At 46.5% G+C, this 10,154-nt stretch overlaps 1 protein-coding gene across 1 annotated transcript; it reads left to right on the forward strand.

The window, feature by feature from the left end:
- Positions 1-2,421: 2,421 nt before the first annotated feature.
- Positions 2,422-9,411, forward strand: LOC124689615 (receptor-like protein 2). Its single transcript, XM_047223118.1, has 4 exons — positions 2,422-2,596; positions 4,658-6,731; positions 7,022-7,074; positions 9,374-9,411. Exons 1-4 carry the CDS (start codon positions 2,422-2,424, stop codon positions 9,409-9,411), a joined length of 2,340 nt encoding a protein of 779 aa, XP_047079074.1.
- Positions 9,412-10,154: the final 743 nt, after the last annotated feature.

The raw sequence follows: 10,154 nt of genomic DNA on the forward strand, positions 1-10,154 counted from the left end.
GCGGTATCACCGTTTGAGAGGCGGCAGGGGATCGAAAGAAAAAGGCAAGTGACCAAATATGAGGAGCCAAAAATAATTCAAGAAAAGAAAGTTTTATAGTACATAGAGGATGACATGCGGGTCCCATTTAGCAGCAGCGGTATCACCGTTTGAGAGGCGGCAGGGGATCAAAAGAAAAAAGAAATTGCCAAAAATCAGAGGGTGAAAAAAAACCGAGAAAATGAACTTTTATAGTACATAGAGGATGACATGCGGGTCCCATGAGCCTGCAGGTTCCTCAACGTTTCAAACGTGGCATGAGATCGAAAGAAAAAGACAAGTGAAAAAATATCAGGAGCCAAAAATAATTCAAGAAAAGAAAGTTTTATAGTACATAGAGGATGACATGCGGGTCCCATTTAGCAGCAGTGGTATCACCGTTTGAGAGGCGGCAGGGGATCGAAAAAAAGGCAAGTGACCAAATATGAGGTGCCAAAAAAATCCAAGAAAAGAAAGTTTTATAGTACATAGAGGATGACATGCGGGTCCCATTTAGCAGCAGCGGTATCACCGTTTGAGAGACGGCAGGGGATCGAAAGAAAAAGGCAAGTAACGAAATATCAGGAGCCAAAAATAATCCAAGAAAAGAAAGTTTTATAGTACATAGATGATGATATGCGGGTCCCATTTAGCATCAGCGGTATCACCGTTTGAGAGGCGGCAGGGGATCGAAAGAAAAAGGCAAGTGACCAAATATGAGGTGCCAAAAAAAATCCAAGAAAAGAAAGTTTTATAGTACATAGAGGATGACATGCGGGTCCCATTTAGCAGCAGCGGTATCACCGTTTGAGAGGCGGCAGGGATCGAAAGAAAAAGGCAAGTGACCAAATATGAGGTGCCAAAAAAAACTCCAAGAAAATAAAGTTGATTGCTCATAGAGGATGACATGCAGGTCCCATTTAGCTGCAGCGGTCTCAATGTTTCCAAGGCGGCAAGGGATCAAAAGAAAAAGGAAGTAGCCAGAAATCAGGGGGTCAAAAAAATCCAAGAAAAGAAAGAAATTTGGTTCATAGAGGATGACATGCGGGACCCATGATCCTGCATCGTAAACGGCTCGATCGGAGAGCGTTGAACGAGATGGCGTGATCGAGAAAAAAAACAATGCTTGAGAGGCTGTCATCTGGGCCCTACATCCCTGGGCGGTGTGGATTTGCGTTGACTCGGCCGGCGAACCCAAGAACTCGCGATGCACCACGTCCCGGGCCACCATACGCGACGTTTTGGCCGCTTTCGTCGGGCTAGGTGGCCTCAAAAACGAGAAAAAAAAAGTTTTGACATGAACCACGGAGGGACCAAAAATCGTCGGCCTTGGTGCACCACCAACCACGGCGCGACTTCAACTTCGTCGGCCATGGCAACTTTTCTTGTAGTGCCCGACAACATATTTTAACACCGGCCGCAATGATGATGATTCCATTGTCCCATTTGCTTATGATTCCTGAGATTCTAGGATGGAGTCAACTTTATATTGCCAGCCTCAAAACGGCTATACACCACCAACAACAAAAAAAACAATCTTAAGTGGCACCTGACCACAAAGCTGCCGGCTAACTAACTACAAAACACGGACTAATCTATTATTATATACTAACTAAAGGTACAATAGGGGTTCTAAAATAGAGAAACCACTTTTAGCGGCATCATTCTAGTTAATTATAATTATTAGATCTAAAATTTGTGGCTACGATTTAATAAGTGGTTATGGAAAAGTTAACGCGTAAATATGTCTGGCTCACGCTACATGCACGAGTTCAATGATGTGTGGCCAAGATCAACATGCGAGACTAGGATGTCAAAACTGTATGTACAGCCAAGCCGGCCAATCCTCGCTTCCGCCTCCAGAAGTGGGCCATGCGCAACAAGGAGTACCCTAAGAAGGGTGATACCTCGGACGCATCATCCTCAATGCCGCTACCAGACGCTTCATACAAAAGGAGCTCACCGCCCTCGTTGACCACAACTTCATCACCAACATGGGGCCCTCCTCGTCCTAGCAAGCAGGAATGCCCCGCATGTCGTGAGCGTCTACAACCCTTTCACAGATTCCTACGTGAAGTTCATGGTGCCCATTCCTAAATCAGTGGACCCACAATACCACTTATCTCCCGCCCAACATAGTCCTGGAAATCGGTGTCTCACACGACACGGCGTACACGTCCCATGCCAACGCCGAGCACTTCGTCGTGTTGGAGCACTACATGCTGGTCAATGGAAACAACATCTCTGGTATCGCCACTATAATCAGAAGGAGATCAATCATCTCATTAGCAGCGCCATTTTCGTCCTTTCCGAGGAGATGCACTACTTATATCATTGTTCTTAGTTCACCGGGAAATAACCAGCTCGTCATGCGCGGATGTCTTCAAGATAGGCCCATAAACGATGGTGATCCCGCCAACAAGTTGCATCGTCCGCCGCACCATGTTCTTCGGCGACAAGTGCGTGATCATTGATGTCGATAAGCTTCCTTACATCGACAACAACTACGTCCTCTATGAGGCCAGGCATGGTGAAGTTAATTGCATCTACGTGTATGACCTCACCAAGCAAAAGAGGAGTGAGTTGCCTTGTTTTTTGTCGAATAGACTTGGGTCGCCTCTATCAACGACCAGGCGTCTTTGATACGCAAGGCACAAAGGTTTAAGTTCTTATTGTTCTAACTAACTTATACTGAACATTTTTACCTAATATTACTCACCATACATAATCCTACCTTTGTAATGCAAGTGTTACCATGCAATCTCACTATTTTCCTTTTATATATTTAAAAACATAGTAATACACATATTTATTCGTGATATGAATATCAAAGTACGTTGTCACCAAATTCAATAGTTTGTTGATATTATCATTGATAAATATATTCTCATTGAGCCAAGGAGATCATATTAAATTATAGTTTTTTGCTTCTGTTTTAATATAAGGAAATCAAAAGAGACAACAAAATCACAATCATATATGAATTAGATCCCGCAACATAGATATACTACCAGTGTGTTTGCATTGTATCAATAGTATCTTAAAACATCCTAGATGTCTCTTGAATGCACGAGGGTGATAAATATCCTAACGGAGGTATGATTGTTAGTAAGTAACAAGTGAAAATAAATGTAGTACAATGTGGGGTTGACCTTTCACTACTTCCTCTCTCCCTCCCAACCGCCGCATTGAGGTTGATTGACTAAAAGTCACTCCAAAGGTTTCGAGCAAGAACTCAGGTTGGGCAATCTATTTTGTTGATCAATATCAATGTACGGGTATTTAAAAAAGTCCGGAGAAACAAGAACTTTGATCAGCATATTTTATTCATGGAAATTTTAAAGGAAGTTGAAGGATTTAAACCCATATGAACTTTTTCTATGTAGGTTATTTGATTCATATGTTTGAAATCCAAAGGAACTTTTTGCGAAAAATCTAGCTGAATCGTAGGATTAGAATCCCACAAATCAGAGAGGTCCTAAGCTATGTTCATTGACGTCCCTAAACATGGTGGATACCTTATTATGGATTATGACTAATAAAATGAGACACATTTCTGCTAAATCATAAAAAGGATATCTTTATTATTGACTAGAATGAAATGTGGCTGCTCCTCATTCAATCTTTGAAAAAAATAAACAATTAATAGACACCACTTGTTTATTGTACATAATAAGATAAGATTCCACATAATTTTAACCTCCTGCTGACTGAGATGCACATAATAGCTGATGTTTTTTTTTGTTTAAGTAGTAGTTGTCATCAATAAGTTGTAGTACAAAGCAAAAAGTTCATACCAGGTCAAGTCAAACCCAGCTATATAGACGTTGTTGTTGTGAGTAGGTGTGATAATAACGACATGACACTGACTGCATGAAATTAGGACGCTAGGGCGACCAAGCTAATTCGTATGACCGGCACCCTTCCAATAAAAGTGAAGGGGTGCCGGATGCCAAGAAGAACAGGGAGGCTTGTGCAGCATTAACAAGCTAGGCAGGGTCATATGACGATAGCTACAAAAAATTATTCCATCAGCCAACTGCACTGGCCACTTACTGATCATAGTTGTTCAATATTGGAGAGAAAGAGATGGAACCGATTTTCTGTGTTCAGAGGAGGATTTAGAAGGTTACAATGGGCCTGTGCCTTATACTATGCTAGACTATGGGCCTATACAACATATGCACTTAAGAATTGCTATAAAATAAACTTATTCCATCAAACAACTGAAATGACCAATTACCGCTGATATTTATTTTTAACTACAAATGCACCTATCCGACCAACATAATAATCTGAATTGTGAGAAAATGCATATCAAGTTCAATAACAACTCCTTGAACTGTCCTTTCTGCCAACAAATGTCAGCAGCACAAGCCGGGTACAGTAGAACTGGTATGAGAAGCAGTCAGATTAAGCATTAACACACCAATTTGTGCTTGGAAGTCAGACTTACGAATATATTACAGTGGATATGCAGTGGCAGCTAGTCCTTGACCCAAATTTTCTTTTCATCACTACGACCAAAACATGGATACCAGAGCATGTTGTTCCTTTCCTCTGCTGCTCTTTCTTCAACCGACAACTTAGCACGCCATACTGGCAGACAAAAGCTCAAGCCTCTTGTGCTAGTTTCTAGAGAAAACCATGAAGCCACTCGGTCACGCACACAGGAACGAACTTCCCATACCTTTCTTCGTTTTAGCTCTTGTGCTGCTGGGTTCCTTGTTTTCTCCCGCCAGCTCCTGCATGGAGAAGGAGAAGAGCTCCCTTCTCCAGCTCCTTGCTGGGTTCTCGCAGGACGGAGGCCTCACACCATCATGGCGGAGTGACATAGACTGCTGCATGTGGGAAGGCATCACCTGCAGCAGTCCCAATAGGACAGTCACCGATATTTTGCTGGCTTCTCGAGGTCTTGAAGGGCCCATCTCGCCATTCCTTGGCAACCTCACCAGCCTATTGCGACTCGATCTGTCCCACAACTCGCTGTCAGGTGGCTTGCCTCTTGAATTGGTGCAGTCCAGCAGCATCCTTGTCCTTGATGTCAGTTTTAACCGCCTGAGAGGAGGCCTGAATGAGCTGCCATCTTCAATGACTGCCCGGCCTCTGCAGGTACTGAACATCTCAAACAACTTGTTTACAGGAAGGTTTCCATCTACAGCATGGAAAGCAATGGAGAATCTGATTGCACTTGATGCGAGCAATAATAACTTTATTGGGAAGATACCAACGAGTTTCTGCAACAGCTCTCCATTCTTGACTACGCTTGACCTCAGTTTCAACATATTCAGCGGCAGCATTCCCCCAGGGATTGGTAACTGCTTCATCCTGAGAGTGCTCAGGGCCGGCGGCAACAATCTTGGAGGAACACTTCCAGATGAACTCTTCAATGCAACCTCGTTGGAACATCTGTCTTTTCCTAACAACAATTTGCATGGAGTTCTTGATAGTGCACGCATTATCAACCTCAGAAATCTGATTACAATTGATCTTGGAGGAAACAATTTCAGTGGAAATATCCCAAATTCCGTAAGTGAGCTCGAAAGTTTGGAGAAACTTCGCTTGGACAACAACAACTTCAGTGGAGAACTTAGCAAGGTCAATTTCTCCAATCTGTCCAATTTAAAAGTTCTAGATCTCTGGTTAAACAACTTTACTGGTACAGTTCCAGAAAGCATTTACTCATGCAGTAATCTGACTGCACTGCGGCTATCTAGCAACAACTTACATGGGCAGCTCTCATCGAGCATAGGCAATATAAAGTATCTCTCCTTCCTGTCACTTGGTAAAAATAATTTCACAAACATCACAAGTGCACTTCACATCCTTAAGAGCAGCAAGAACCTTACAACCCTGCTTATAGGGCACAATTTCAGGGGAGAGCTCATGCCAGAGGATGACATAATTGATGGATTTGAGAATCTTCAGGTTTTAAGCTTCGAATATTGCGAGTTGTTAGGAAGAATACCACTATGGATATCGAGGCTTACAAATCTAGAGATATTAATTTTAAATAGCAACAAACTCACTGGACGAATACCAGACTGGATCAACTCCCTTAGTCACCTCTTCTATGTGGATGTGTCAGACAACAGACTTACAGGAGAAATCCCACTAACCTTGACGGAGATTCCAATGCTAAAAAGAATTGGGAACACAATTCATTATGATCCAAAGGTCTTCAAGCTACCTGTTTATAATGGTCCATCACTTCAATACCGTGGTGTTACATCTTTTCCAACAGTGTTGAATCTAAGCCACAACTACTTCGCAGGAGTGATTCCCCCACAGATTGGCAGGCTGAAAGTGCTTGTTGTACTTGATTTCAGTTTCAACAAGTTATCTGGACAGATCCCACAATCGATTTGCAGCCTCACAAACTTGCAGGTGCTAGACTTATCCAGCAACAATTTCACAGGTGAAATCCCAGCTGCATTGAACAGCCTGCACTTCCTTTCAGCATTCAACATTTCAAACAATGACCTTGAAGGGCCTATTCCATCTGGAGGCCAGTTTGATACATTTCAAAGTTCTACTTTTGATGGAAACCCAGAGCTGTGCGGCTCTATGCTTATTCACAAATGTGATTCGGCGGATGCACATCAAGCAGTCATTCTGCCAAGAAAACATACTGCCTACAAGGCGGCCTTTGTGATTGCCTTCGGTGCGTTCTTTGGTGTAGGGGTGATGTATGATCAATTAGTCTTGTCAAGGTATTTTGGCTAGTCCTACTTCAGTGTACTTTGGTTTATGAAGACTTGTTCATATTACGCTGCTACTCGGGTTTACAACATTTCCAGCGAGCAAGCTTCTCCTGTAGGTGTGAGCCATTATTAGGTTTAACAAATAAAATAGGGTGGAGAGTGATTTCATTCTATGGACATGTAAAACTATGTAACAATGTAAGGTGATCTGAACTGAAGCATACATAATTCTGCCGAAAACTCAACCATGTGAGCATTCTGTATAACATATTTCAGGACAATAGAATATGTAGTATTAGGTTTAATTCCATCATTTTGTTTGCTTCCTGGACAATCCTTAAGGGCATCTCCAGCGGGCCGACGTATTTCGGACGTCCGAAATGTCCGCTTACGTCGGCCCACGGACGCCATGTGGTCCAGGGCGACCGTTTGCGTCGGGGGTACCTCCAGCGGTGCGGACGCATTTTTTTAGCGAGGACAGCGTCAAGCTCGCTAATGGCGTTTTACGTCCCGTCGAGGACTGCCGCCGGCGATTAACTGTTCCCGCACGACGACGGTCGTTCCCGCACGTGCCCGATACATTGGCAAGTTTCGCCGATGTTTCGCGCGCGCGGGAAACGACCCGCGCCAATGCCGTTTCCCGCCCCGCCGTGGCTATATATGGTGGACACCGGCGAGGGCGATGGGCACACCTCAAGCTAAACCCTACCATCCATCCATGGCTGGCCACAACCTTAGTTGGGAGCACGTTGTTCACATGTGCCGCCAACTCCACCCGGAGGAGGAGGAGGAGGTAGTCGCCGCCAGCGTTGAGGCCCAACAGCTGGACCTGGAGGTGGAGGCGGCGGAGGTTGCGGAGGCGGTGGCGGAGGCGGCAGAGCGCGCCGAAGGGCGCCTCGCGGCGACCAGGGCGGAGATCGCCAACGCCATGGCCGAGCTCGCGGACGCCAGGGCGGAGCTCGCGGAGGCGCGGGCGGCGATGGTGGCCCCTCCGGTGGCCCTACCAGCGGACGCCTTCATCCACGACATCGCGGACGATGACGCCCCCGTCCCTGGCCGCTTGGACTGCGCCAGCGACCAGCTCGTTCTGGTCGCCTCCTTCGAGACCCTCGTTGGGGACACCCAGCGCCGCCAGGCGCGGTTGGCGAAGGAGGAAGCCAACAGCCATGCGATCGCCATGGCTGGGGGGTTCCTGTGCTCCGACCTGGACTCGCTCCAGCGGAGGGGCCCATCTCCCGCGCGGGTCGAGCAGGAGGACCGGGAGCTGGTGGTCGCCATCGCCGCCAGGGACGAAGCGGTGGCGGTGGCGGCTAGGGACAGGGCCCGTTTCGTCGCCCAGCTGGCGGGGTTGCAGGCGGCAGCCCAGGCGAAGGAGGAGGAGGCGGCGGTGGCCCTGGCGACGGCGGAGGAGGCCAACTCCATGGCCAGGACACTCATGTGGGACTCCTCTCCGGCCGAGGCCCTCGAACGCCGCAGGCGGCAGGACGAGGTGTCTAATGTGCGGCGTGCGCGGCGTGCGGAGTGCGCGAAGCGCTCGCGCTTCGACGACGGCGCCGGACCCTCCGGCGGCCAGTAGTAGGCCGCGTGACTGGCGACTGCGAGTAACCGAGGCCGGTGTAGGCCGCGCGACGGCGAGTAGGTACGGCCATTGTAGTTTTAGGTTAACTCGGCTAACAAAGATGGTCCTTTTGGCCAATCAATAGTAATGAAAAAAAACTTTTGCTTACCTAGTCACTGCCGACCGGGCCCGGATGCACCCAACACGGACACTTTCCGCGACCGCGGAGACGCAAACCTAGCGCATATTTGGACCAGGTTTGCATCTCCGCGGACGGACCGGTCATTTTGCATCGTCCCGCTGGAGCAGGGCTCAGACGCATTTCCGATCACGGCGGACGAAAACGGTCGCTCAGCGTCTGTTTGCGTCGCGCCGCTGGAGATGCCCTAACACTACGCAGTTGGGTCATGCGAAATCGTGAGGTACATGCGAAATCGTGATGAATCCGACTTGGTTACGTTTGTTGTGGCTAAGAAAGATAGAAGAGAGAAGAAGTTTGAAGTGCGCTGTGTGGAGAAACAAGGCTCTCCGTACAGGATCAGTTGCTCTTGCCGTAAGCTGGAATGCGTAGGCACACCATGCTCCCACATACTGTACGTATTAGGAACAATTAAAGCAAAAGAACTTCCTAGGTGTTGTGTTCCCACCAGGTGGACGATGAGTGCAAGGTCTGCATACCCTCTTCCGAGCAGAAATAGTGGCATGCATTGCACAGGATCCTAAAGATGCGGAAGACGACATCAGGGAAATCAGCAATCCTAATGTTTCCGAGAAACCCAAGGAAGACGTCGTCATGGAAACCAGCCCTCATAGACCCAAGCGCAAACGTGGCCGTCCGAGAAAAGTAAAGACTAACACTCCTACCGATACGGTCGAACAAGAAATTGCCACCGAAACTCCCGCTGGACTTGCCGACGGCAAACGCATACGCAAACCATCAAAAACAAAGACCAGCCCGTACACAACACCATGAAGTTTGATGTGGTCTCTAAATGAGATGAATGATCTTATTAGCATTTTTTTTTTTCAATTTTCAGTTGTTTTTCACTTATTATTTGTACGCTACTACTTCTAAGCAACTGTTCTGTTATAGGTTACAAAATCCTTGTGATCGTCGGCTATTATTTTTAGGCTTCCGATAAGTTTCAAGTTGCTCGAAGGTGCTCATATTATCAGTAAGATTAGTTCCCCAGTTATCCTAAAAAAGGTTGACTATATCAAATTCACAAGCGCCAAAAATGTACAAGTTCCAACTTCATTACAAGGCATTGTTATTGTTTCACCATACGGGCTTATGATTTGTCTGTTTATCAGTAATGTGGTAATTAAGCATAGTAAGCTATCTGCTGCTATACATTACCTTAGATCAACCACATGCACCTGCCCTCTTACATACTGTAAACATGTGTAGTTCATATACGCCACCTTCAGCTGTACAAATAAAATAGCGGCAACAGCAGCTAAAAAGAAGAATCCTCCTATTTTCGTCTCAAAAAGCTATCGCAAGTGATCTCCACTAACATACTTGACAAATACAATGAAATGTGTCGATTGATGATCCTGTCTGGATTTAGACATCAGGACAATCCTTCTCTAAACTAGGAGTTGCAGTCAGGACATTTTCCACTCCGAAATATCAGTTCGTCTCACGAGTTCATCTCATAAAAGTGGCAGCAACAGTGACACAATTTGTTGTTATTTAGCTTTGCAATGATGAAATCCACATTACTCAATGGCATTAGAGGAGGAGGACAAACTTACCGGACATGTGAAGTTGCGCCGGCGCGGCCGCCGCCCACTCCTTCCTCCCCTAGTTCCCGTCGGCCCACAACCACCCGCCGCCGCCACCGCTTCTCCCAGACGCCGCAGCCGCC

Source organism: Lolium rigidum, chromosome 2, assembly GCF_022539505.1.
Source record: "Lolium rigidum isolate FL_2022 chromosome 2, APGP_CSIRO_Lrig_0.1, whole genome shotgun sequence".
Classification (NCBI taxonomy): domain Eukaryota; kingdom Viridiplantae; phylum Streptophyta; class Magnoliopsida; order Poales; family Poaceae; genus Lolium; species Lolium rigidum.